At 56.1% G+C, this 27,172-nt stretch overlaps 2 protein-coding genes, 1 long non-coding RNA gene and 1 other non-coding gene across 30 annotated transcripts in view; 1 reads left to right on the top strand and 3 right to left on the bottom strand.

Moving 5' to 3' along the window:
- Positions 1 to 15,657, top strand: part of FBRSL1 (fibrosin like 1) — a 78,634-nt gene extending 62,977 nt beyond the window's left edge. For 2 of the 24 annotated variants that reach the window (XM_049102170.1, XM_049102185.1), the window contains 16 exons: positions 1,938 to 1,983; positions 2,444 to 2,665; positions 4,524 to 4,854; positions 4,958 to 5,178; positions 5,822 to 5,890; positions 6,061 to 6,275; positions 7,031 to 7,081; positions 7,272 to 7,367; positions 7,834 to 7,902; positions 8,064 to 8,093; positions 8,230 to 8,301; positions 9,437 to 9,548; positions 11,563 to 11,640; positions 11,849 to 11,932; positions 12,157 to 12,355; positions 13,334 to 15,657. In XM_049102170.1, coding sequence (XP_048958127.1) covers positions 1,938 to 1,983; positions 2,444 to 2,665; positions 4,524 to 4,854; positions 4,958 to 5,178; positions 5,822 to 5,890; positions 6,061 to 6,275; positions 7,031 to 7,081; positions 7,272 to 7,367; positions 7,834 to 7,902; positions 8,064 to 8,093; positions 8,230 to 8,301; positions 9,437 to 9,548; positions 11,563 to 11,640; positions 11,849 to 11,932; positions 12,157 to 12,355; positions 13,334 to 14,300 — 2,862 coding nt within the window. In that variant the 3' untranslated portion in view covers positions 14,301 to 15,657. Of the gene's footprint in view, positions 1 to 1,937; positions 1,984 to 2,443; positions 2,666 to 4,523; positions 4,855 to 4,957; positions 5,179 to 5,821; positions 5,986 to 6,060; positions 6,276 to 7,030; positions 7,082 to 7,271; positions 7,368 to 7,833; positions 7,903 to 8,063; positions 8,094 to 8,229; positions 8,302 to 9,436; positions 9,549 to 11,562; positions 11,641 to 11,848; positions 11,933 to 12,156; positions 12,356 to 13,333 lie in introns of all 24 variants that reach the window. The other 22 variants (XM_049102182.1, XM_049102186.1, XM_049102172.1 and 19 more) reach the window with 21 other exon arrangements.
- LOC112676389 (uncharacterized) lies at positions 279 to 4,541 on the bottom strand. The gene is made up of 3 exons (XR_003146479.3): positions 3,914 to 4,541; positions 1,919 to 2,003; positions 279 to 685 (listed from the first exon to the last, which is right to left on the bottom strand). It is a non-coding gene; the product is annotated as an uncharacterized LOC112676389 (long non-coding RNA).
- The window catches only part of LRCOL1 (leucine rich colipase like 1), a 35,688-nt gene continuing 23,254 nt past the window's right edge, over positions 14,739 to 27,172 (bottom strand). For 3 of the 4 annotated variants that reach the window (XR_007406297.1, XR_007406296.1, XM_049102195.1), the window contains 7 exons: positions 26,251 to 27,005; positions 22,882 to 24,472; positions 19,155 to 19,271; positions 18,763 to 18,930; positions 16,674 to 18,371; positions 16,275 to 16,345; positions 14,739 to 15,766 (listed from right to left, as the gene is read on the bottom strand). The gene's annotated coding sequence lies outside the window, so the exon portion shown is untranslated. Of the gene's footprint in view, positions 15,767 to 16,274; positions 16,346 to 16,673; positions 18,372 to 18,762; positions 18,931 to 19,018; positions 19,272 to 22,881; positions 24,473 to 26,250; positions 27,006 to 27,172 lie in introns of all 4 variants that reach the window. The other variant, XR_007406298.1, reaches the window with a different exon arrangement.
- LOC112677042 (U4 spliceosomal RNA) lies at positions 25,175 to 25,318 on the bottom strand. The gene has a single exon (XR_003146811.1). It is a non-coding gene; the product is annotated as a U4 spliceosomal RNA (small nuclear RNA).

Genomic DNA, 27,172 nt, shown 5'->3' with positions numbered 1-27,172 from the left:
GTTGTGATCCCGTTTCCCACAGTCACCTCACCGATCTGTCTGGAATTATTCTGACACAGGGAGCAGCATCTAGTCCAGGTCCCACATGGGCCTGGGTCTGCTCTTGGGTCAGTGGCGCATCATGTCATGGACCCTCGTGCCCCAGAACTTAGGGGCAAGAAAGTGCTCCCGCTCTAAGTGCACAGTGTCATGTACTTTGACAGATGTGCATAACTGCATTTCCGCCACCACAGTCAGCTATAGAACATTTTCATCAGCCCAGAAAGCTCCCTTGTGTTTTCTTTTAATTTTGTATGTATTGTGGTAAGACAATATACTCTTGTAACCGATTCTCAGTGCACGGCTCAGGGCATCGAGTGTACTCACACCATGTGTGCTGCTTCATCTGGGACTCTTTGCCTGTAAAACCGACAGGGTCTCTTCAATTCTGACCCCCACCCCTGCCCCGGTGCGCCAACTCTTCACATAAGTGGGGTCCGACACTGGATGTCCTCTGGTTCTGGCCTCTTTGCCTCAGCGCCACGTCCTCGAGGTCCGCCCTTGTAGTACATGTCATACTGTCTTTCCTTAAAAGGCTGACTGGTACCTGTTGGCCACGTGGACCACTTTGTTTCCCTGTACGCCTGCTGATGGACTCCAGGCCATCCCAGCTGCTTGGCTCCTGTGAATAATGCTGCCGTGCCTCCTAGCATACAGATTAATTGTTTGAGACTCTGCTCTCAGTTTGGGGGGCAGGTATGCAGGAGTGGGACTGCTGGATCACGTGGTATATCCACGTTCAACCTCAAGGAGACTGCAGTTGTCCACAACGGCCTCACCATTTACCTTCCTACCCGCAGTGTGCCAGAGTCAGTCCGGTGTCTGCCTCCCCAACAGCACCTGCTGCTGTCGAGTTTTGACAGTGGCTGTCCTCATGGTCTGAGGCCTCATGCTTTTTGGTGCCCTGTCTCCTCACACCCCCGCACCCCTGCCAGTGGCCCCTCCCCCTACTGGGAAGCCCAACATGGGGCCTCTGTGCACCTGAGGGAGGCGGTGGTCCTGGGGTCAGGGGATGGGAGGGCTGGGGCGATGGCTTAAGATCTCACAGTTTCACTTGGGGTGATGGAAATGTCCGAGGCCTTAGTGAGGTGACAGTTGCTCACAGCTGCAAATACACTAGAGCTGCTGCATTGTACACCTTTGACCAGGTAAACTGTATGGCGTGTGAATTACAGCTCAGTGAACTTGTCTTTAAAAAAAAACTACCAGGGTGCCTGGCTGGCTGGCTCGGTTGATGGAGCACACAACTCTCCATCTCAGGGTTGTAAGTTCGAGTTCCATGTTGGGTGTAGAGATTACTTAAAAATAAAATCTTTTAAAAGGAATCAACTAGCAAGAATAGGTCTCCTCAGGGCAGTCTTAGGGAGCCCCTTCCTGTGAGTTGTGGCAGAGTCCTCCATGCAGGGCCGTGTCTTCGCCCTGATATCCTGCCACCTTGCATCCATGTGGGTGTCTCCCCAGAAGAGAATGGGAGGTGGGCTCTATCAGAAATCACTTGGCGCCTGCCATGGTCCCCAGAACCAGGGCTTGGACCAGAGTGTGACAAGTGCTGTCCTGCAGCTGGTTCCATCCTAAGGTCTGCTCCGTCCAGCACCAGGCCCCACGGAGTCCTTGGGTTCCTGGGGCTAGGGCCACACTGAACCCCCACATCTGCTGAGCATCCTCAATTCCCTGATTGTGGATTGAGTGACCTGTGTACACTTGCTCACACCAGGCATGGGCATGGTCCTGGGTGGCGGCTGGTGGCATGGGATGACATGTTCTTCTAGGCCAGGCAGCCCTCGTGCATAAAACCTGCTCAGAGCTGTTCCCTGGGGGGCAGGGGTAAGAGCCAGTTCACCCGCAGGCCCTAAGTTCCCTCTAGCCTCTAGTTTCTGACCTTCCTCTCTGTCTTCCAGGCGTCCGTGGGCTCCGAGAAGCTCTTTGCCCCAGCAGCCGATAAAGGTAAGCATGTTCCTTGGCCTCTAGGAAAGGACCGGGTATATTCCAGAAGCCATCATGAGAAGGGACAATGGGCCTCTTGGGGCGACAGAGTGGGCTCCAGGTTAAGCCCTATCATGGGTTAGGTTGGTTGTGGACACAGAGTCTGAGGCAGGAGTTAGATGCTAGGATTTATAGTCTATCCGTTCCCCACCGCCCAGCGAAAGCTACAGGGAAAACAGAAGTCAGGGGCAGGGCCAGCAGTGGAGCAGTGGTTCCCAAAGTGGGGTTCCTGCCCCTTTACAGAACTGCTAGCAAGACAGGTTGTCAGACCCTCTCCAGGCTCATGGGGTCAACTGGCAGCTCATGGTTTTGGCACTTGCTGAGCACCCATGCCATGGTGTAGGCTGGCTGCCATGCAGGGACCAGATCCCTGCACAGCAGCCCCAACCCCTGGCCCATGGCCCCCATATCGGTGGCACAGGTGCAAACCATTTCGTGGTACCGGACAGCTATCCTGGCCAGCGCTGCTCTAGAGAGTGCATCCATCCCATCCGAGGCCAGGAAAGGCTGTTGTCACCCAGCCTATCAGTCATGACTGTGGTCCAGAGTAGGTGTCCTTGGACCCAGTACCGAGAAGGGGCCGTTTTGCTTGGAGGCGCCATCTGGATGGGACTAGACACATCAGGTCTTACAGCACAGACAGGTAGGTGTGTGCAGTGTCTGGTCCCTCGGGTTTGGTAGCAGGGCATAGTCTCCACGTTTTTTTTGGAGAAGCCTCGTCCTCAAAGGAGAACATTTCAACAAAGCCCCCTCATCTGGACAGTTAGGGAAGGAATGCCAGAGAGGTCAGGGGAGAGAGGCACGCTCTGCTGGCTTTTCACATGGAGTGTGGTTTTCAGTAACTGATCACAAACTGGGTAGCTCAGAATGGGCAGACACTTACCATCTCAACAGTTCTGGAGACTAGAAGTCTGAAATGAAGATGTTGGCAAGGCCACACTCTGAAAACTAAGGGAGATTCCTTCCTGCCTCTTCCACTTCTGGGTGTCCCTGGACTTGGGGCCGTATCCCTCCCATCTCCCATGGCCGCCTCCTTTTTCCTCAGAAGGACACCCACCACTGAGTTTAGGGCCCACCCTATTCCAGATTGATGTCATCTCAAAATTCTTAGCCTGATGACATCTGCAAAGACCCTTTTTCCAAATTGGGTCACATGCACAGGTGCTAGTGATTACAATGTGGACACAGCCTTCTGGCACACTACCAGATCCACTACAAGGTCCACTCACTGACATAGGCAGGGCTCAGGAAAGCAGGGCTCTCAGGGAGGTTCCTGCTGGGTGATCCCTGGTAGTGCTCATGCTTCCCCAGAGAGGGGAGAGGCGCACACTATGTCTGCCCTTTCTGTCTTGATGGCCACTCTTACTTTGCAAGGGGCTGGCAGGAGAGGCAGGATGCAAGAGGAGGTTGGGGGAGTGGCGGGAGTGCCAGGCTGCCAGCCCTTGGCAACTGTAAGCCAGTGGATCGAGATGGTGCCATGACCCATGGGGCTGAAGCCATCGGTCCTCCTCAGTTCTGTCCCTGATGAGTGGGGGCTGCAGAGGGAAGTGGCACCCTAGTGGAGGCAGAAGGAGCCATTTCCTGCTGCCACCTATTTTGCTGCCACCTGTTCCTACCAGGGAGGAGATGTCCCAGAGGTCCCACAGAGTCGGCCTGAGGCCCACGGCCATGCAGCAGCAGGGGAAGAGGCGCATCTTGCTCCACTTTGCATGCCAAGGGCCTTTGTGGTACCCAGAAGGAAGTGAAACCTGCCAGTGGCCCAACAGGGTGACTGCACCCAGGAACCTGGATTCCCATCCTCGAAACTGGGCCATTGTCTGCTCCAGGCAAAGCCTCCTCTGGCCTAGACATGTGTCCTCTGCCCAGCCTGTTTTGGGTATTCCTTACCCACCTGGCCTCTGGGCGTGTGACTGGGGTTTGCAGGGAGTAGGCAGGAGGTCACTGTCATGAGCACATGCCTGGCACAAATGCACAGCTCCAAGGAAGGCAGCACCTGCTGGGTCAGCCTGGATGGGAGATGAGGGACAGTGGGTATGCTGAGCTTGGGGATGACCTGGGTGGTGACAGTCGGTGGGGGGGCTGGGGGGCGCAAGCCACTTCCTCCCACCAGGTTCGGCTGAGGCCAGTTACCGGCCCAAAGAGCGATCAGGCTGTGGGTCCCCTGGTTAGTTTGAGAGAAAAAGCAGGCCCCTAGCACAGGCGTTGCTCAGCGGCAAGGGCAGCGAGTGAATGAGTGGTGGAGGTGGTTAGGGCCTGGACCCAGGGCGCAGCAGGTTCGGGGCCAGTGCCCTGCTCCGGCCGCTGCGGTGCTGCCCTTTGCCTGCCTTTGCCTGGTCGTGATGCCCGCGCCGGCATCGCTGCTCCCCGAAACGGCAGCCCGCCCTGGCCTGGCAGGCCCTGGCCCCAGCGCACTGTGAACTGGGTGGTGGGGGCTCAGCCCTGGCTGTGACTTCGCTGCCACTGTCACCGAGCCCCCCCCCACTCGGGCCCTCTCTCCGCAGGCCCCACGCTGGGCGAGGAGGCCGGGCCGCCCAAAGTCTCGGGCCTGGAGCGCAGCCGCGAGCTGAGCGCCGAGCCACCCATCCTGCCCCCCGCCGGCCCCGCCTCGGGCGCCCTGGCCAGCCCGCCCGTCAAGAAGGAAGCCCCGGCCCTGCCCCGCCTCACCCCGCAGCCTCCGCCCGCAGCCCCGCAGCCCCGCGCCCCGCTCCCGACGCACGTGCCTCTGCCCCTGGGCGCCTTCGCCGGCCACGGCCACGGCCACGGCCACGGCCACGGCCACGGCCGGGCTGCGGCTGCGGCTGCGGCTGCGCACAACGGCCTGCACAGCTTCAGGTGGGGGCGGGGCCCGCGCGCCTCGGGGGGCGGGGCCTGCACGCCTCGGGGGGCGGGGCCGCGCGGATGCCCGCCCCCAGGCACTGAGCCCCGCTCCCCGCAGCAGGAGCAGCAGCGCCAGCAGCAGCGCCAGCCTCGGGCTCGCGAAGCACGCGTCCCTGTCGCCTCTCGGGCCGGGCCCCCACCTGTCTACCTCACACTTGGCGCTCCGCTCGCAGGCCCAGCACCAGCACCACGCGGCGGCCATGTTCGCCGCCCCCCCGACACTGCCCCCGCCCCCGGCGCTGCCGGCCAACAGCCTGGTCATCCCAGGACACCCTGCCGGTAGGTGCTGGCTGGGGCTGGGGTCACCGTCCCCCTCCACTCTGGGCAGCGGGGAGGGACTCGGTGTCTCTGGGGAAGGGGTGCTGCAGAGCCTCCCCTACCTGCTGCGGGACCTCAGGGGCTGATGGCAGGGTCCTGGCCCCGGCAGGCTGCCTTTCCCAAGGGGGTCCTACTCCCCAGTGCAGAGAAAGCTTCCTGCCTGGGCCTGGGTTGTGCACACGCATGCAGGTGCGTGGGTGCCACCTACGTGCACGCAGACACACGGACGCGTTCCCCTGCTGCATCCCGAGCCCTCCCCTGGCCTAGTCAGGGAGGGGTGTCTGGAACGAAGGACCTGGGCCCTTCTTGGGGGCATGTAGAATCCTGGTGTGAAGGGTTTCCAGGTGAAGGGCGGGAGCCTGGTCTCTCCCTCCCTGCGTGGTTCCAGATGCCCTCTCAAGGCCGAATATCAGGTCACTGAAGATTTCTCCCATGGAGCTTGACTCCCAAGTTGTTTTTTTTTTAAATTCCCGAGCCACCCGATGCAAGTCCGGGGCAGCTCGGTGCCCTGGGATGGGACCAGGATGCTGGGCTGGGGGGGCAGGGCTCCCCTGTGGCCGGCTCGGGGGCACCGGCAGCTCACGGTGTTCTCTCTTGCCTTTAGATGCCAGCCTGTTGATCTCATTCAGCCAGCCAATCATGTATTGCCAGCCTCATTCGGGGATTCTGATTGGTACTTGGTCACAGGCACCTCTCTTACCTGCACCCTGGGGCCCGCACCTAGCGAGCGGCCAGCACGGCTTGGCCTGCCGAAATCGGGAGTGCCAGGTGACTATCTGCCTCGCCCCGCCGGGAGCCCGCGGCCGACGTGCCTCTCCGTCTCTCTCTCTTTTTCTCTTGTAGATCACGAGCTGCTCAGGCAAGAGCTGAACGCGCGTTTTCTGGTCCAGAGCGCTGAGCGGCCCGGCGCCCCCCTGGGCCCGGGGGCTCTGCTGCGGGCGGAGTTCCACCAGCACCAACACACACACCAGCACACACACCAGCACCAACACACATTTGCCCCCTTCCCCACGGGGCTGTCCCCGACGCCTCTCCTGCCGCCCACCGCACCCCCGCCGGTGCGTAGGCCCTCCATGCGTGCGGGCGGGGGGCGGCCCGGGCAGCGGGACACACAGCAGGCACACGCTCTCTGCACGCACACAGGTTCTTACCGTCCCTTTCTGTCCATCTGGCCTCGCTGTCTGGTCCTTCTCTGGGTCATGTGATATCCCCAGTCCTGGGCCTGGGCAGGTGCTCCACATCCACACACTGGATGACGTGGCTTCAGGGCCAGTCTCATCCACACAGGGTTTTCAGCATCTCTGTTGGCAACAGGACAGCAGATCCAGAGACAGGAATGAGCAGGGCCGGGGAACCAGGACTCCCTCCCATGGGCCCCAGATCCTGGGCCCCTGTCTCCTGAGCCACTTGCTGTGGGAAGCAGAGTACATTATCCCTAGACTTTGCTCTGTGAAGGACCTATTCACTGGGGGCCTGGGTGCGTCTCACTGCTTGATCACCAGCCCTGGGCTCCACCCCCCTGATCATGGCTGCAGCATCTCTTGGGCCTCAGCCCGTACTGTCAGATGGCACAGATGGGCCATGTGCAGTGGTACCATTAGACAGGTAGGGGCCCTGCCCAGTCTGAGAACTGGGTCCCAGGGCCCAATTCAGGGTATTGGGCCAGTGCCCCCAGGGAGCTGCAGACCACCAGCTGCAGAAGGCAGGACAACCATTCAGGTCACCACCTGGCCCAACGGGGGTGTGGGTGCCGGGCCCAGCAGAGGGTGTGACAAGCTAGGGGAGGCCTCACTCTCCATTCTTTTCCTTCCAGTTTGATAAATATGCACCCAAGCTGGACAGCTCCTACTTCCGACATTCCAACGTGAGTGCCCCTTCGAGGTCCCTGGGCTGGCCTGTGGGCTGCAGGTAGCGGGTAAAGGGTGGGGCTGTGCCTACCCAGAGGCCTTGTCAGGTTGCCTCCCACCTAGTACAGGGGGCCAGGCCCAGTGCACCCCCAGGACATCCATGCTCCCAGTGGGGCCTCTGGAACGCTCCCCCTCTTTCTCTTGCAGTTTTTCCCGTCCTTCTCTTCTGCCATCCCCGGACTGCCCACCCTGCTCCCACACCCAGGCCCCTTTGGGTCCCTACAGGGTGCTTTTCAGCCCAAGGTACCAGCTGTTCCTGCGGTGGGACGGGGTTCAGGGCCCATGGGAGCCCCTGCCATGCAGTTGTGTTGGGGTGAGCCAGCCATACCGGGTGGGATGTGGCTGTGCAGCAGCAGCAGCAGCAGCAGCAGCATGACCCCTGCCTAGGCAGCTGCAGCCTAGGGCTCTGGGGCAACCCCGTAGCACTGCTCCATGCACCCTCACTCCACTGGGAGTGCCTGAGGCTAGCGTGGGGAGAAGCAGGGCTGGCCACCCCACATAGCACAGAGCTGTCCATGCTGTAGGAGGCTCTCTCAGCCCCCCTAACCCAGGTGTGTCCTAGTCAGGAGCCCCTGCCCATTTTTGCAGAAACTTTTGGACTGAGGATGTGGGAAGCCAGGCATCCCCTGGTGGCAGTGTGTGGGGCCACATGGGGTCCTCTGCCTGGGCCCGGGGTCTGCACTTCTCACATCCTGTTTTCTCCCCTCAGACTTCAAACCCAATCGAGGTAACAGGCCGGGCCAGTGCTGTTCACACCCTTCTCCAGAAAGCCCCTGGGGTAGGTGGCAGCTGCCCACCCGTCCCTCCCTGGGGCCATCCCAGGCAGCCTGGTCTCCCTTGTGGAGGATGGTGGCAGCTGCGGGCAGGTCTCTACCCCACCCCCAGGACTCAGCCACCCCCAAGGCCTGGATCTAACGTTTCCTTCTCTGTTAATGACAGGTGTCCGACCCATACCGGACCACAGTCAGGGTGAGTTTGTGTGTCTTTGAGAGGAAGGGGTCTGGTGGGACCTCACGGAGGGTTGTGGCTTGGGAGGACTGCAGATCCAGGGAACAGAATGCAGAGGCCCTGGCTATGCAGCTGAGTGTGGCCCACCCTGTCATAGAAACCTGGGAAGTGGTGTGCTGTACACGTGCAGATTGCCTGGCAGATCTACCACCATCAGCAGAAGATAAAGGTGAGCCTATTCCTTGTTCTCCTGGCCAGGCCGGGGTGTCAGAGGGTGTCCTGATGTACCCATTTGGGACCGTGTCCTTGTGCTCCTTATGTGGGCATGGGGCAGGGTGGAGAGGAGGCCAGGTGGTGGGGGTCACCCATCATGTCCCCAGGCGGGGGTTTGGGGGAGCTGACCTTGTGCTGGTCCCACCAGCATCATTTGAGCCCTCCACAAGATCTTCGATTCTGTCCCCCATCCTTTTCTCCAAGCATTTGTTGAGCACCTGCTGTGTGTGTGCCTAGATCCCCAGCAGTGAACGAGGGGCGCTACACATGTGCCTGGGAGGGGCCCCCTGGCGGTTACCTAGATGACACGAGAAGGGTTGGGGTTGCCTTGGAAGGGCAGGGGGAGGCGGGAGAACTCCTCACCCAGACTTGTGCCCCAGCCCCCCTGCCCTCCCATCCTCCACCTCACCCCCTGGTACAGAAAGACCTGGACACTCTTTGCTACCATTTCTGGCCACATGCCACCTCCATGCACAGCTTTCAAAAAACATCCCATCCAGAACATGCTATGAGAAGTCAGCAGGGTCTTAATGCCAAGATACTGCCTGTTCCCTTATGCACGTGTGTGAGGATAGCCCTGGGGGGGCTGGCCAGTGGGGGCTGCCCCTGGTGGGCTAGGGCACCCCACCGCCAGGACAGGTACTACAGCAGGGCAGAACCAGGGAGCACTCTTGTGGCCACCACAACGGAGCCACGGGCTTTTTTGTTTCATTTAGTAAATTTATTTTTATTTTTATTTTTTATTTTTTATTTTTTTCATTTAGTAAATTTAAATGTTAATCAGTTACTGGAAACTGAAACGTATCTAAAATGACTTAGGTCTGTGAAGCTACTTTTTCAACTTAATTTGACAGTCTTAACATGGGTAAAGTGTTTCCAATGAAAACGCGAGCTCTGGATGGCGGTGCACTTCGGTGTGGAACACACCACTCTCCACGACCACCCTGTACATCCAGCACATGTCATACTGGCTGCGTGTGGCACTCCTGGGACAGGATGGGGGGTTTTCCATCCCAGCGGGGGGATTGCTTGCTTGTCGGCAGCCGTGGCTGTCTGGACTGCAGGCCCCGCATGTGCTTTGTCCTTCCCAGCAGATGCAGCTGGACCCTCACAAGCTGGACTTGGCCAGCAGACCCCCAGCCCCAGGCGTGTTTGCTGGACTCCACTACCCGCAGGACCTAGCCCGGCCCCTCTTCGGCTCGGGTGAGCGCCCTGTCCAGAGCACAAGGCAGGGGGGAGGGCTGGCGGGCAGAGATGATCCTGCCTGTGCCCTGGGCTGGCGCTCCAGCAGCCTCGGCATTTTTGTTTACTCCCCGCTGCTGCACGCTGTCACCCACCCCCTGGCCACCCCCTGGTGTCCTACCGCGTGTGGGGTGCCCTCCCCAGGCTTTCCCTCACCCTGCAGCTTCACTTCTGATGTCTGTCCAGGCCCCACCTGAGGCAGGGAGGGGCAAGAATCCCTTCCCTCTCCAAGGAAGGGTTTTGGCTCTGCTCCCAGAATCTGCGTGCTTGCCCTGCACCAGCAGCCATGGGCCACCCTTCCAGGACTCGTCACTCCCACTGCCAAGATGCATCCCAGAGCAGGGATGCAGCAAGATGGGCAAAGGGGAAAGGCGCATAGGGCAAGATGAGCAGGAAGCCAGGCATAGGACTGCTGAGTTCTGTCCTGGGGGACCCAGGACTCCTCCCCTTTCCTCACCAAGTGTTGTGGTGCAGGGAGGCTCACAGGCCTGGCACTCAGGGTCCCTACTGGGGCTGGCCAGGTAGGGTTCTGTGCCTGCACACACACTGCTGACTCCCGAAGGAAAGCAGGTGGTCAGCATAAACCGTGTTTGCACAAGTGAATGAGGTTCACACGGCACTCCTGTCCGAGGAAGTTGAGGACCCCCAAACTCCCAAGTCCCAGCCTCACATACCGTCCCTCCTGAGGCTGCCTCTGGGTCTGCCGCTCCCCTCCCCAGCTGTCAGGATCTTGTAGACACTGCCTTCTCAGAAACACCCCACACACACCAGCCAACTGCCCTGCTGTGTGTCCACACACACTCCCCTGCACCTGCTGCCACCTCACACCCAGACGTGTGGTCAGCGAGGGCCCCGGAAACAGTTTGCAGTGCTGGCTGTGGGCACGGTCCCCCAGGCTGGCCTCACAAGCATGGGCGCTTCTCTAGTTCCTGGCCCCAACACCCTGGTGGTCTCCAGACCCTAATCTGGGCAGAGGGTCTCCTGGTGTCTGTCCCTCCCACCTGGGGTTCAGTCCCTAGGTCCACAGGACGTGTGTTCATCGTGGGGCCCAGGCAGTGGGCCTTGGCTTCCTCTGCTGTGTGGAGCCTGGACTTGGCACCCATGCACTTCCCCGCCCTCCACACACCCAGTCCAGGGCCACATGGTCATGGACGCCGCTGGCCTACCCTGCTTGTCAGGCATCTCCTCTTGCACCAGGGCTCTACCCCCTGGCCTTCTTGACTCCTCAAGCTGGGAGCTTGCCTATCGCTTGTTGGTCCTTTCTCAATGCGTGTGCCCTAAAGGGACACTTCACCCCACACACATCTTCATTAGCACCAGAGCAAGCTGTCTCTTATTTTCTAATTTCCAGTTTGATTTCTTCGAGCTGTGAGTCATTCAGGAGAGTGGCTAGCTTTCTGGTGGGGGGCTCCTGGAGATTAGAAACTGCGTGCAGCAGCCCAGCAAAAACAAACCCTCCACTGCGGGTGTCCCCCCGAGACTGGGGATGCTGGAGAGCGAGGGCAGGCCACATCACCAGTCTTTGCCAGAAATCCACCCCCCAGAACAAAGGGTATATGCCCCACCCTAGCAGTAGAGCCAGTCCCCCAACCCAGCAGCCCCTTCTCAGGGCCTGTGCCTACCCCAGCTGCCCTGGAGGTGCGACTAGGGCCGGGCTCCAGCACAGCTGACCCCGTGGTGACACCTGTGGGCTGTGGCTGGAGGAGACCACAGCAGGAGATGCCGTCTTCAGTGGCTTTGTCCCCTAAGACACTGTGATGTAGCCAGGATCATTTCTTAGCTTCTAGTTGGAAGTCTTGGGGTCAGTGTCTAGAGGACAGCCTGGAAAGCTCTCTCAGTGCCCCCCCCTCCCCACACGCTTCCAGTGGAAGGTATACATTGGTTCCCAGAGGCAGCTGGCATATCCCCACCCTGGGAGCAAGCTACAAACAGGAGCCCTCAGGTGTGTCAGGCCCCTGACAACCTGCCCCCACAGGTGCTGCCCATCCCACCACCAACCCATTTGGACCCCCGGCCCATCCCAGCAGCTTCCTGACCATGGGTCACCTGACAGGTAGGTGTGCTCTCAGGTCACTGAAGTCTGTGACAGGCCTTCTGCAGACCTCAGAGGATTTGGGAGAGGGTGTGTGTGGTGGGAAGAGGTGACCCCTCAGACCCTATACTTGGCACCTGCCATGTTCTGGTGTCATGGGTAGGAGGAGAGTCAGATGGGAGCCCTGGCATGAGCCACGCAGAAACCTGGACCCCACTTGTCCCCACAGACCCTTTCAGCAGGCCAGGTACCTTTGGGGGCCTGGGGAGCCTGGGCAGCAACGCCTTCGGAGGCTTAGGGAGCCATGCACTGAGTGAGTGACCACCACCCTTGCTCCCTGCTCGACCCACTCGTACACACGGGGCTTCTGGTGTGGGTTTGGCATGCACCCTGACCCCTGGCTCACCGTGACACTCTGGCTGCCTCCCTGGGATGCAGGAATGGTGTGCTTCTCCCCAGCAGCCCTGCGGTTCCATTGGGGCACCCTTGGTGGGGGTGGGCACGCTGTCCTGGACTCTCACTGCTGCCCCTCTCCAGCTCAGGGCAGCGGCATCTTTGCCCCCAAGGAGAGCTCCTCGCTGCATGGCCTACCTAGCCCCCATGAGACCTGGAATCGACTGCACCGGGCGCCCCCCTCGTTTCCCACACCACCCCCATGGCCTAAACCTGTGGACCCTGATCGGGTCTCAGCCCTGACCAACCACGACCGAGAGCCGGACAAGGGCAGGGAGGAGCGGTGAGTGGCACCCCCACTGTTCCCAGGGCCTCCGGCTGGCTTTGCAGAACTCTGGCTCTGCCCTGGAGATCTCCCTTGCTGTACCCTCAAGGCCTGGAAGGCCAATGGAGAGAGGGCCCCCAGGGAGAACCCCTGGTGGGGCAGGATTTAGGCAGGAGCTATGGAGAGGGAGGATCCACCCCTGGAAGCAGCATGGGAGATGGACAGCTCATTGGCCACCGTGGGGCCTCCGCAGGGAGCTCAGACCAGCAGGGCAGCAGAGCTATCTGCATCTTTTAGGTGGGGGCCCCTTCGGGGGGGTCGGCCTGAGAGGATGGGCCGAGTCAGGCTGCCGCAGGGCAGCAGGAAGAGACTGGGGTAAGGGAGGTGGGGGTCCAATTCCAGAGTCGGCAGCAGAGTCAGAAACATGAGGATGGAGTTGTGGCTGGCTAGTGGGGTGGACAGGAGCAGAGGAGGGCTCTGACCAAGCCCCTCCTATTGGGGGGTCCCCAGCCAAGGCCGCAGTTCCAGAGCAGCCCTGGAGGCCATGCCCTCATCCCTGCCCCTGTATTCATATTCAAGGCACAGGGCAGTGGGGCCTTGTGAATGGGAGCTATGGTCAGCCATGGCCAAGGCAGGACCCTGGGGCCCCCTCCCCAGAGTGTACTTGGAGACCCCATTCCTCACTGAGGGGCCTCTTGGCTTGGGACTGGAGGGGGATCTCCATGTTCTGCTGCAAAGCTTCTTCCTGAGCTGTTTGTCAGGGGGAGGGAATCGTGGGGGTCGCGTGAGGCCTGCATGAGGTGTGGGTGTGTCCGTGTTGACCGGGTAGTCAGGGACAAACCCCCCTACACACACCCACACCCCAAGGACCCGAGGTTACATGGGGGGAACGTTGTAGTAAGCCGCTTGCCTCAGGGGCACCTGTTCCAGAGCCCCGCCTGGTCTTTCCCCCACCCCACCCCGGCTGAGGGAATGGGTCTGCCTTGTCAATTCCAGGGACCTCCTGGAGAAGACGCGCCTGCTGAGCCAGGCGTCACCCACAGCCCCAGCAGGGGCCCCGGTCAGCAGCCTCCTGCTCCGCGGCCAGGGCGAACCTTGCCGGCCCGGAGTCCTCGCCGAGCGCGAGCGCGAGCCCGAGCCCGAGCCCCGCGTCAAGGAGAGCTGCTCTCCGGCCAAGGACGACGGCGCCAAGCCGGCTGTGCGCCCACCGTCCCCCTACTGCAAGGCGGCCCTGGGCGACAGCCTGCGTCTAGCCGGCCTCCTGGGCCGGGAGCTGGGAAAGCCCTTGGAGGTGCTGGCCCAGCGGCCCCAAGGTGACGTCAGGGTCAAGGAGGAGCGCAGGGAAGACAGCGACGCGCCCGAGCCCCCCGCGGCCGGCTTGCACCCAGCGCCCGATCACCCACGCGTGCCCCCTGCGCCCCTGCAGCTCGGGCTGGCCCCGGCGGCCCGCGAGCGCCTGGGCTTCACGTGGGAGACCCTGCGCGATGCCTACCGCGGCCTGGAGCTGCCCCGGCGCGCCCTGCCCGCCCCCACCGCCGCCCCCGCCCCGGGCCCCGCCGCCCTCTACGAGCCCCCCGAGCGCCCCTACCGCGACCGCGAACCGCATGATTACAGCCCTGAGCGCCTGAGGGAGGCGCGCCGGGAGGAGCTGGAGCGCGCGCGGGCCGCACACCTCGACGGCGCCGCGCTCCTGCCCGCGCTGGGCGCCCTGCACTACCCGCGCCTCGGGGCCGCCGCCGCCGCGCTGCACGGCGGGCTCCTGGCGCGGACCCCGCCCGCCGCCGCCGCCGCCGCCGCGGCCACCGCTGCCCTGGGCGCGCCCCCCCCGCTGGTGGCTGCCGGCGCGCCCCCCACGCCTCCCGGGCCGCCGCCGCGCAGCAGGACTACGCCGCTTGGGGGCCACGGGCCCGAGATGCGCGACTACTCCCCGTCCCGCAACCCCCAGGAGGTGGAGGCCCGGTAGTCCCCGGGCCCCGCCCCGGGCCGAGGCCTTCCACACATGCACTGCTACAGGCTAAGATGAGGACGTTTCTGGAACCTAAGCACAGCCCCGTCGGGCCCGGGGTGACGCTCGCTTTCCGCCTAAAACCCGCGCCGTGGGGTAGTTAAATCTGCAGCTTCGCTGGGGGCGAGCTTTTGTTTTCTGAGCTTGAGATTAGGCTACTGGGAGAAAGTTCACGTTTGTACATCTTTTCCCACAGGTGAGAAGCGTTTTTAATAGATTTGTATTTTTTTCAATTTTGTGCTCTTTAGACATTTAAAAAGAAACAAAAGTTTTTGCTTTTTTATCTTCAGTTCAGATTTGCAATGTAAAGGCCTCAGATCTCTCTCTTAGAGCCCCAGGATCTTTTGTCTTATTTATGGAGATAAAAACGGTCATTTTTGTCCAGCGCACTGTGAGGCCCCCCCCCCCCCCTTCAGGGCTGGCCTGGTCCTCCCTTGGTACTTGGAACCGAAGTTACAGATATATATTAAAATAATAATAATGTACAAAACTTTTTTTGCCTTATGCAGAAGCATAAGAGGATTTCTTTTTTGGTTTGTTTTTTAAAAAAAAACATGAAATATGTAAATAGCCTGTTAATATAAATATATGACATTATTAAATTCTTAACCTAGGTAGACTTTATAAAAAGCAGTTTCTAGAAATCTTTCTGGTTATTTGTTTAATATGGTCACAAAAAACCCACTCGCTGTCAGTTGAAAATGCTTGGAAGCATCACTGCAGCAGATCTTTCAACTATGCAAGCGCTCCGAGGTGGGACTGGCCGCTGTCTGGGGAGGAAGCTTCCCGCTGCCTGGCAGCACGTCGGAGCTGCTCCCAAGCTCCCGGACCCACCCTCCTCGGTGGCCACTCAACTGGCCACTCCGGTCTTGAGGACATCTCTGGACTCTAGCGCTCATTGTGCAGCGTTCTTGGAATCCATACCAGACAAGTAGATGTTTAGTAGGAGTGGAGAGTCTAACGGTTCATTGCAAACAGAAATAGTAGCTTATGTCCACTCTTCCATGTGAAAGCCGTCAGCAGGTGTTTCTCAGCGTGCTCCTCCACCTGTGGAGGCCTTGGCATGATCTTTCGATTTTGGTTTTGCTTTCATAACCACCTGAACGTCCCCTTGTCCTGACCTCAGTGTCCTTTCTGTTCCCTGCTGTCCACACCTGTGTCCACTGCACTTTGGAGCCTCATGGGTTCAGCCCTCTGCAGCCATCTGCTCTGTTCTGTATTCCCAAGCCATGTTTCCACTGTGGACTCTGGTTGTTTTAAACATTCAGTTCACGTGTCAATCAATGAAGATAAATACAGGCTTGATTTTGGATCACGAGGTGGTCAGGTGTTTTGTGTGTCATTGTAGAATGTGGGGGATCTTGTCCCCCTCCCCCAGGGCAGTGCAGTGCGCCGGGTAGAGCGGGGCTGCTGGTCCCCTTCATCTAGAAGCAGAGCACCTTCCCTGGGCTCTGTCCGTGCCATCCCTAGCTTTGCCTGGACTGGCGCCCCCAGGACTGTTCCTGCTCTTGGAATGCCTCTCCCACCCCATCAGCCCTGTCCCCTCTGTGCACTGGGTGGAGGGTCACATCCCTGGAATGCTGGCCTTGCCCCTGCAGCACTGGTACCACATGGAGCCAGATGAGCCTTTTTATGGAGAAATGAGGGCTCAGGGAAGGAGAGGGCAGAGGCAGAACTAGCCACCTCTGCTCCCGGCCCGTGGTTCGGAAATGGGGGCCCTGACTCGGTGCTCTGAATGGATTTGCCTTTGTTGGGTGAGCAGCCAGGCCTGAGCCTAAGTAGGGCCCCCCATATGGAGGCCTGGGGGTCCCCCACGGAGCCCTCTGTGTCCAGTGGCGACGCTAAGCCCAAGCCAGCTGCCAGGCAGAGCAGGGGTGAGGGAGAAGCACAGGCCTGGCCAGCGCGCTGGCCCCCAGGGCTCTGAGAACTTACCCATAGGTAAAATGGGCATGTGGGTGCCAATCAGACTCTTCCCTGAGACCACCTGGGATTCCAGGCATATCCTGTAAAGAGATAAAATATTTGAGCTAAAAGCCAAAGGACACAGTCTGCATTCAACCACAGGGTGGAGAGGAGTACTTTCCACCCCTGTCCCAGGCAAGGGCCCCTGGTGGAATGTTACCCATGGGAGAGAGTGTTGGTACCTGCATGGAGACAGGCTTTCTCATCCCTGAGGGATGCCATTTTCTCTAATGGAGTGTTACCCATGAGGAGGATTACTCGTGATGGAGCAAATCCATAGTGAAATTCTGTCCCTGGGAGCACTCTGGTAGAGTGTTTTCCTGAGAGAGCACACTGCTGGAGCATCCTCCTGGGAGCACTGGTGGGTACCTTCCGGGAGCACTCTGGTGGAGCATCTTCCTGGGTGCAGTCTATGGTGGAGAGTCCTCCTGGGAGCACTTCCTGGGCGCACTGAGGTGGAGTATCCTCAAGGGAACATTCTGTGGTCGGTACGCCGTGGGAGCACTCTGGTAAAGTGTCTTCCTGGGAGCACTCTCATGGGCACCTCCTGAGAGTATTCTGTGGTGGGTACTTCCATGGAGCACTCTGTGGTAGGCGCCTCCTGAGAGCCCTCTAGTGGAGCACTCCCCACCAAAGGCCCTAATCTACAAGAGTGGCCTATAAGGCACTATTATCTGTAATGTAGCACCAAACTCCGGGGACTCAGGGTCTACACTGAAACATTATTCCCTAGGAAGTGTCTTTAAAATCAGAATAATGGTTGTCAAAGATTTTCTATAAAAGGGTTAAAAGATAAGAATTTACAAAATTTGTAAAATCTCCTAGAAGGTAAAACAAAAAGATGATGAGTTGAAGAACAGGAAAAACAAAAGAGGGCCTTCCCAGGACACCCATCATCTGACTCAGAATTTTCAGGAAAAAAGATCCAACGCAATGTGGGGGAGGGCATTTAAATGAAGGGATATGGAAAGCACCCCAGCCAGATTCGTCAAGAATAAAGACATGTTCTGACACGGTGTTTATTCCATGTCCTTGCTTTGGAAGCTACTGCAGGAGAAATTTAAGTGAACTAACATTGTAACCCAGGGACTCCTGGCACAGTGGTTGAGCATCATCTGCCTTTGGCTCAGGGCGTGATCCTGGAGTCCCCAGATCGAGTCCCACATTGGGCTCCCTGCAGGGAGCCTGCTTCTCCCTCTGCCTGTGTCTGTGCCTCTCTCTCTCTCTCTCTCTCTCTCTCTCTCTCTCTCATGAATAAATAAAATCTTAAAAAAAAAATAGATTGTAACCCAACAGAAAGAACCCACATGGGGAGCTCAGTGGAGGGAAGACCCAGGGTGAGTCAGAGAGCCCTCCATGGCCCAGGCCGGGTCCTGCGGGAAGCGCTGTGCCCGAGCTGTGTCCCTAGCTCCTATGGTGCCTGGGCCTCTGAGGGCCCTGGCTCGGGTTCTACTCCCTGGTGCGAGGCCACACGGCCACTGGGGCCCTCCTGGGAAAGGATGTGCTTCCTGGAAATGCACTCCTGGCAGCTCGGGGAGCAGAGGCAGGCCCACCGCTACTTGAGCCACTTCTGACTGGCCGGCGCCCCTCTGGGGTCGGGCTCACGGGTTTGTCCCCAGTCTGGGGTCTCCCCTCTCCGCGGGGCTAGGTGCCCCCTGCCCGCCCAGCGCCCCACCAAGCATCCCTCCTGCACTTCCAGGACCCAGGTGGCAGCAGAGGGGGGAGGGCTCCAGCGCCAGGGCTCCTCCCGCCCGGGGGCACGTCCTGCAGCCCCGCCCGCCCGTCTCTCGCTGAGTGGCTCCTGGAGCTCCGATGGGGATCCCGCGGGGCAGCGCCAACCAGGGGGCTCTGCGGGCTCCCGCTCCCTCCCCGACGGCGATCGCGCGTCTTTCCCAGCGAGGACCATCACGGCAGCAGCCTGCGCCACCGCCACCGCCACCGCCACCCCCTTATGAAAGCCACGACGCGCGGGCGAGGCGCAGAGGCGCGGCTGCCCTGGGCTGAGGGCGGCGCATCCACGGGGCACTACCCAGGGTGACACCTCTTGTCGCTTCTGATTGGCTCGCCCTGGGGAGAGACCACAGGGAGGAGTTCCCAGGAGTTCCCCCGCCGGGGCCCCGCCAGCCGCCCCTCCCCGCGCCGGTCGCGGCCCCGCGTCCCCAGCCAGAGGCGCCCGTGGCGGCGGAGCCCCTCCTCCCCGCCCGCCCCCGGCGACCTGGCCCACCCGGGCCTCAGCCTGGGCACTTCCGCTAGCTGCGGTCCCCTGGCTCCAGCTGCAGCCGGTTGGCACAGAAAACAAACCTGCCGCGGGGCCCGCTGGAAAGAGCAGCACGCGCGGGGGTTGCGCTTCCCCTGCACCCGCGCGAGGTCCTCCCGGGCGGGCGACGGGCGTGGGCGGGGCGGCGCACCGGGACCGGGACCGGGACGGGACCGGGACGGGACCGGGACCGGGACGAACCTTCTGCGAGGTGGGGGTGGGGACGCAGCGTCCCTGTGGGAAGTCGCCGGCGGTGGCCGTGGTGACCGCGCACAGCCCGAGTCGCTTAATGCCCTGAGCTGAGCCCACGAGGTGGCCAACGGGAGCTTTTCATCTTCCACTTCATCACGATGTTTTCGATTGCTTGCGCTGGCCATGGAATAAAATACCGTTTAGCTGGGGAAAATGCCAGGGAGAGGATAGCTCGGTCCCAGAAGGCTCGCAGGCACGTGCCCACCTTCTGGGGTCCTGGGGTCCCTGAGCACCCGGCGCCTCCCGTGGAGGGGGAGGCCCACCCCACTGACACCAGGGCTGCAGTGGGAAGGGCTCCAGACACAGACGGGCGGCATCAACCGAAGCTATTCTGAGCAGACCTGTCCGAGGCCGGCATCCAGCAGCCTCCCCATATTTCTGTGTTCCATGATTTCAAGTCAAAAAGGTAGAAGAAAATTGTATATGTGTGGAAAATTGTAGTCTGACATTGGAAGAATCTGGAAAAATCAGGATTCAGAGTAGTTTACAGATAGAAATCAAAACTTCAAAACAGCAGAAATAGAATCTAATATCCAAAAGTATGTATTTATGGTTACAGTGGAATCGTAATTTTTCTCTCAAAAATTACTCCCATTTCTATCAGCAGTAACAACAGTAAGAGTAATTTGTTTGCAAATTAGATCTAGTTTCAGTCAACTTGGCTTTATTGTCTATATCAGTGCCGCAGAATAGGGACTCTGTTAAATTTGCCTTGCTCGAACTTTTCATAAATAGTATCAGACATTAAAATTTTTAAATTTTGTATCATAGTTGGCATACAATGTCATATTAAATATAGGTTGCAACATAGTGATTCGACAGTTCTGTACATCACCCAGTGTTCACCATGATCGTTGTAGTCATCATCTGCCACCATAAATGACAGTACAGTATCAGTAGCTATATTCCTTTTGCCATACTTTTCATCCTTGTGACATTTATGACTGGAAGTTTGTACCTCTACTCCTTCCCCCTGGTTCTCTCAACTCTCCAATCTCCTCCTCTCTGGCTACCACAATTTCCCTGATTGCATTTATGAGTCTATTTCTGTTTTCTTCTTTTTTGGTTTGTTTGATTCCACAGTAAATGAAATCATGGTATTTGTCTTTCCCTGACTTATTTCACTTAACACCTTCTGCTTCCATCCATATTGTTACAAATGACAAGATTTCATTTATTTTTAAGACCGAGTAATATTCTGTTGTGTGTGTTCCACATCTTCTTCCATTCATCTATCAAGGGACACTTAGGCTGCTTCCATAATTTGCCTATTATAAATAATGCTGCAATAAGCATGAGGGTGCATGTATTTTTTCAAATTAGCATTATCATTTTCTTTAGGTAAATACCCAGCAGTGCAATTACTAGATCATATGGTAGTTCTGTTTTCATTTTTTGGAGGAACCTCCATACTGTTCTCTACAGTGGCTGCACCAGTTGGCGTCCTCACCAACATTTGTTATTTCTTGTCTTTTTGATTCTAGCCATTCTGACGGGTGTGAGGTGGTACCTCCTTGTGGATTTGATTGCATTTTCCTGATGATGAGGGATGTTGAACATCTTTTCATATCTGTAGCCATCCACATGTCTTCTTTCGAAAAATGTCTGTTCATGTCTTCTGTCCATTTTTAATGTGGATTGTTTGTTTTGGGGGTGTTGAAATTTATAAGTTCTTTATATATTTTGGATACTTTTTATCAGATATGTCATTTGCAAATATCTTTTCCCAGTTGGTAAGTTTTCTTTTCATGTTGTTGATGGTTCCTTTCCCTGTGCAGAAGCTTGTTGATTTGACATAGTCCCAACGCATTAGTTTTCCATCTTTTTCCCTTGTTTGAAGATACCCATCTAGAAAACTACCTCTAAGGTTGATGTCCAAGAAATTACTGCCTATGTTTTATTTTAGAGTTTTACAGTGTCGGGGCTCACACTTAGGTCTTTAATCCTTTTGGAGTTCATTTTCATGGATGGCATAAGCACGTGGTCCCATTACAATCTTCTGCATGTAGTTGTCCAGTTTTCCCAGCACCGTGTATGCCTTCTCCCCACTGCATATTCTTGCCTCCTTTGTCTTCGATAAATTGACCATAAAATGTGGGTTTATCTCCGGGCTATCTGCCCTGCTCCATTAATCTATGTCTGTTTTTGTGCCAGCCCCATGCTGCTTTGATCACTACAGCTTTGTGGTATATCTTGAAATCTGGGATTGCTTCTCAAGGTTGCTTTGGATATGTGGAGTCTTTATGGTTCCATGCACATTTTAGGATTACTTGTTCTAGTTCTGTGAAAAATACTGTTGGCATTTTCATAGGGATTGCATTGAATGTGGAGAGTCCTTTGGGTAGTGTGGACATTTTAACAACATTAATTCTTCCACTCCATGAGCTTAGTGTAGCTTTCCATTTGCTAGTGTCGTGTTCAATGTCTTTCATCCATATTTCATAGTTTTCAGAGCAGGAATATGCCTTCTGTCATAAGGCTCACTCCGCTCTCTCTTCTCATATTGAGGAACCACAACAGTATGGTCAACCAATGTCGTGTTTCCTCTTGGAAGTGCCAATAGTGTACTTTTACAGTTTCCCAAGGAAGCACAGGCACAGGGATGTGTGGTATCTCCTTCACCTCTGGCTGAGCTGTCTGGCATCTCAGACAACCAGGATTGCCCCCAAGATTATAGCTGTTCAAGAGTTTTCTCCATATTAGCCTATCCTACTGCAACAATTGTCAGCCTACAGTCAGAGAAATACCTTTTTTTCCCCCAAAGTTTATTTATTTATTTATTTATTACTTTATTTTTTTAATAATAAATTTATTTTTTATTGGTGTTCAATTTACCAACATACAGAATAACACCCAGTGCTCATCCCGTCAAGTGCCCCCCTCAGTGCCCGTTACCCATTCACCCCCACCCCCCGCCCTCCTCCCCTTCCATCACCCCTAGTTCGTTTCCCAGAGTTAGGAGTCTTTATGTTCTGTCTCCCATTCTGATATTTTCATGTCGTTTTTTTCAGTATGTTGTTATTTATAGTGATTTCTCCAACTGCTTCATGTCAAATTTCCATGTCCCTGTTTACTTCCGTGTAAAATTGATTTCTGTTTTGTCACACATTGCTAGTTTTGTCCATCTGGGCCCAACATGTGTCATTCTGAGATTATTTGGTTTCAAAAATGTTTAAAGTGTGATATTCGAATGATCTGATATAGAAAAAAGCAGCTGCCAATGTTCCTCCAATTGAAACTCCTACCAGTGAACATCAACTGTTTCCTTCCTTTTAGCAGATCCGCTTTGATACAGGTTTTAAGTTAGGCACAGAGATAAATGGATAACCCTGAACACCACCTGGGGACTTATATCTGATCTGAACTCCTGTATGTTAAATGTCAAGGCATCGCCTCTACTGTAGGTTCCAATATGTCTGTGAGAGGTTTTCTTAACATAGGTTTCCATATTCTTGGGGTAGAAATCTGTGATGTGAGATTGAAGCCTGATGCACACCAATGGGGTAGTGATGTGTATTGTAGGCTGTTTTCATGTGTCCTCTATGCACCTTACAAGGTGTCCCTGTTCTTTTAAAGTCAGGACTTTGGGGATCCCTGGGTGGCTCAGCGGTTTAGCACCTGCCTTCGGTCCAAGGCATGATCCTGGAGTCCCGGAATCGAGTCCCACATCAGGCTTCTGCATGGAGCCTGCTTTTCCTTCTGCCTGTGTCTCTGCCTCGCTCTCTCTCTGTGTGTCTCTCATGAATAAATAAATAACATATTTTTAAAAAATAAAAATAAAGTCGGGACTTAGTGTCATGGATCTATTATTAACGTTCTAATTGGTGACTATGGATTAAATGTTGCAAGTTGGGAGTGATAAATGATTTTTTTTTTTTTTTGCCTATTTCTGTTTAAAGATCTAATTGCCCTTTATGCAGATTCAGCAGCTGCTCTTCTACAATGAAATGCTAGCACACAAAGTAAATCAGGAATTAAATTGGGGGTATTTTTGGAGTCTCTGCCTTGTGCCCAATGCTACATTCAATTCAGTCGGGTGAGATAAGGGAGAAGTACAAAAGCCGGTACCTGGTGGAGTTGCTGGGTTCTAATACCAGGTGCCAGTTAGCGGTTCTGTCCAATCTTCTTCCTCCAGGTCAGTGTGGAAGAGAGTGGTGTTCTGGTGCTTCACTGATCCTTGTGGAGAGTCAAGTGGAGGTTTCCACTGATGCATCCCTGCATATCCTGCTTCTCCAGCGATTGGGGTTTCCCAGAGAGCAGAAGGTCCCCAGTGCAAACTGCTGGAGAGTGGACAAGTTCCAGCAGGTCTGTTACTGGCACAGTTGGGATCTCCTCAGCTGATGCAGAGGGCCGACCTCCCATCTGTGTCCTGCTCAGAAATGTGCCATCTCCCTGTCAGGACTTGTGCTCAGGACTAGTTCCCCTCTGTCTGTCAGGGCTCTGCTGTCAGGGGCCACTCCAGATTCGGCCCCTGGAGTTGACGGATCGTTGGTGTATTTTCTGGTAGTGGCTCTGCTGTTTGTGGGGTTTCAGAGAGACCTGGGGGAGCCATTGAGGCAGTTGGTATCTGTTCTCAGCACCCGGGAACATCTCAGTGTAAAACCCACCGCGATAAAGCATGTTTGTGATTTCAGTCCCTGCTGACTGTGTTGCAGACCCTTGTTGTGTGGAGACACTCTAGTGTGCGTCAGAATCCTCATTAGCTGGTGCCAACGTATCCTTCGTGTGTTCACTGGTGTAGCTCTTTCAGTTTCTTCCAGAATGTTACTCTTCCTTCACCACTGGTCTGTTTGGTACAAAAGGCCTGGCTTTCAGCATATCTCACTTTCAACATGCCTTCCTCACTGAGCTTAATCATGTCTAGCTTTTGATTTACAGCGAGAGGCATGTAGCTCTTTCACCTGAATACCTAGAAGCCACAGTAGGATCACTAGCTGCCTTGGTTTCAGTACTGTTGTGTCTCAGAGACCAGGAGGCCTGAGGAGAAGGAGGGAGATGGGGACGGCAGTGGATGGAGCGGTCACAACACACACAGCACATATGAAGTTCGTCATTATGGATACAGGTGCCCCAGACAATTACAGTAGTAACATCAAAGATCACCAGAACACACAGCGTAACAGTGGAAGCATTTGGTATATGGTGGGCATTCCCAACATGGGGCCAGAGACATGAAGTGAGCAAATGCCATAGGAATAATGTCACCGATGGCCTTGGTGCCACAGGGTTGCCACACACCCTCAATGTGTAGAAAATATGAGATCTACAAAGCAGAATGATAAGCAGCCTGTCATTTTGTGTTTTACCCTTGGGTCAGTGTTCCAGTTTGAGGTAATTTTATAATGGGTGTAAGGCCTCTATCTCGGTGGTTCTTTATTGTTTTGCACATGGTTGTTCTGTTGTCCCAGTGCCATGTATGGAAGAGCCCATCTTTGTTCTGTCGTATGGTCTTTACACCTTTGGCAGTGATCAATGGACTATGTTGTAGCTCATTTTCTGCCCCGTTGATCTGTCCGTTCAGCAGGACCTCACTGTCTCCATCCCTGTCACTTCCCAGAGGTTCTGGATATTGGGTGGTGTCATAGGGCCAGTCCTCTTGCCTCCTTCTTGTCATTCAAGATGGAGCTGACTATTCTGGATCTTTTCTTCTCCATATAAACTAGAATCCATGTGTTGACATCCGCCAAGTAACTTGCTGAGAATTTGGGATCTTATTCTCATCTAGTTGGAGTAGCTGGGCTTGTCTCTCCACTAAGTCAGTTATCATCACCTGCCCACTCTCCCTCTTCCAAAATGTCATCATCTCTCATTATGATGTTGAAAAGGAGTGGTGGGAGAGGACATCTTTGCCTTGTTCCTGATTATAAAGTATAATGTTAGCTGCTCTTTATTAAGTTGAGGGAGTTCCCCTTACTTCCAGATTGCCAGGGTTTTATCATAAATTGGTGTTGAATTTTGTCTAATGTTTTTTTTTAATATTTATTTATTTATGATAGAGAGAGAGAGAGAGAGAGAGAGAGAGGCAGAGACACAGGAGGAAGGAGAAGCAAGCTCCATGCCGGGAGCCCGATGTGGGACTCGATCCGGGACTCCAGGATCACGCCCTGGGCCAAAGGCAGGCGCTAAACCGCTGAGCCACCCAGGGATCCCTGAATTTTGTCTAATGTTTTATCTGCATCTACTGCCCTGAAACAGAGCAAGTGTCAGGAGAGCCTGGGTCATGGGTCCTCTCGGTGGGCACAAGACCTCTGCTCCTTCCAAGCCCTATCCCACACAGATGCCAGGGCAGGAGCTGGACTGCCTGGCCAGGAGGGGGCCTGTCTGGCTGCTGGGGTCCCCTTCACCAAGAGACTCCTGGAACCCCGATGAGTGCTAAGCCCGGGACCCCATCAAACGGCCACTTGAAATAGTGGCTGACTTTTCCTAGTTTAAAGGAATCTTCAATTAGCAATAATCGCGCCTCGGATAAACCTCATTGGCTACGATGCTGCCACTGCACAAAGCTAAAGGAATCTTCAGAAAGATTTGGGGGCTGTGCTCCCTCCACCCTGGGGCCATGCATGTCCCAGCTGCCTATGGTTGGCCGGACGGGGTATGTTTTTCACACACTTGCATTGATACTCAGGGTGGCCAGGGACCTGCCACAGTCGAAGCCTGATCACGGTTCCCGCTGTCGGCAGTAGGAGGCACCTGCCTCTCTCAAGCCCTAACCTTACACATGTGCCTTCTCCCTGTGAAGGCAGAGCTGGAGAAACAATCCTGGCAATTAGCGCCAAAAAGACACCTGGGAGCCTTGGTAGCTGGGGTCACCAGGGCCCTCGTCAGGCAGCCAGTCCACAGAGGGAGTGACTGCTGTCAGCTTAAAGCTGCCACGACAGGAAGATTTTCCAGGCATTCCCCTGCCTTGGAGGCTATGCTATTGGCGGAACAGCCTGAGTTCCACAGGCCTGGAGTATCCTGGCTGCCAAGGTTGGCTGCTGTGTGTGTATGGCACCAGCGCTGGCTGCACAGCTTTGTTTAGCCAGGGACCTAAAACAACACCAGGGTCGAGAGGGGCTGGACCCGGAAGGGGCAAGCATGTGTCCAAGGAATATGGATGATTCCAGGCCCTGACCTCCTCCAACACCTATAGAGGGGCAGGGCACCCAAAAATGTGCACATTGGCATAGCAATTCCTCTCCATTAACCTGAGTCACAACACAGAGCCAGACCAGACCCTTCCTGGGTCGGCCTCTGGGTTGGACAGAAACAAGAGTTGTGCGAGTCCCTTCTCTCTTGCTTCCTAAACTTAAGCTGCAGGAGAAAATAGTTGCAGAGCTAGTTCCTTGGGCTTAGGACTCTGGTGAATTTGGTTGAGTTCTCTTGGCCAACTCACTGTTTCCTCCCAGAGATCGTCATGGTTTTGTTATCTGCACATTTGTCCTAAAGAGGACTCACCATAGGGAGACACGCAGCCACAGGACCTTGAGCCTGTGGTTCAAGCCGCATCGATGGGCACATCCCCAGTGGAAAGCAGCCCGTTGGCGCAGTGGGTTCCCTGGCTGAAAACCCAATGCGGGGCTTCCCTCCATGTGGCTCCATGTCCTGAGAGCCTGGCTTCGGGAGCAGTGACAATGTTCTCTGGCCTTGGCCCTCTGGCCCAGTGAGGGGCTTCCCTCCGTGCATGGTCAACGGGCAGCATGCTGTCTGGCTGTGCCAGCTCCCTGCGGGGTTTGGCACAAGAGGCACCAGCACATCAGGGGCCTGTCCTCTCAACTCCGTGTCTGTGAGTGCTGGAAGAGTCCCCTTCCAGCGGCACCTGCCCCATGTCACAGGTGAGCAGGATGGTGGTTGGAGACCTCTCATGTCCATGGGAGACCGGAGACAGCGTGTTTCACACACCGTCCTCACTGCCTGGGGACCGAGGCCTTTGCTTTCTTAGACTATTCTCAGGAGTAAACGTGTGGCTTGCATGAGGCACGTCACCTGTGTCCCTTTCAGAGATGCCTCTCGTGTCCATGGTGAGCCTGGCAAGTGGCCTCCAGGTATTTCTCATAGCTTATTGCTTTGAGTTCTTGCTGAGATTAGTAGGATCCTCCTCGTCACTGGCCCGATGACAGACCCTTCAAAGTGGCTGTATTTGAGAGAAAACAAATTCTCTGTCGAGAATTCTCAGTTGTCTGACAAGTCCAATGGTCGGCCTCAGGGGCTCCCTTGACCAAACAGCAGAAGTGAGAATTAGAACAAGGTGAGCTCTGCTTCTCACATTCTGGCCTATCTGCCTCTGTGGCCTGGCCTTTCCCTACACGATCTACAGTGAGCACTCTCGCCTCATCTCTCAGCCCTGAGGTCACAGGCTAGTTACATCCATGCTCGAAGT

This window comes from Canis lupus, chromosome 26 (genome assembly GCF_003254725.2).
Source record: "Canis lupus dingo isolate Sandy chromosome 26, ASM325472v2, whole genome shotgun sequence".
NCBI classification, from domain to species: domain Eukaryota; kingdom Metazoa; phylum Chordata; class Mammalia; order Carnivora; family Canidae; genus Canis; species Canis lupus.
Note: the sequence above shows the minus strand (reverse complement) of the source record. Positions and strands in the feature narration are given on the sequence as shown.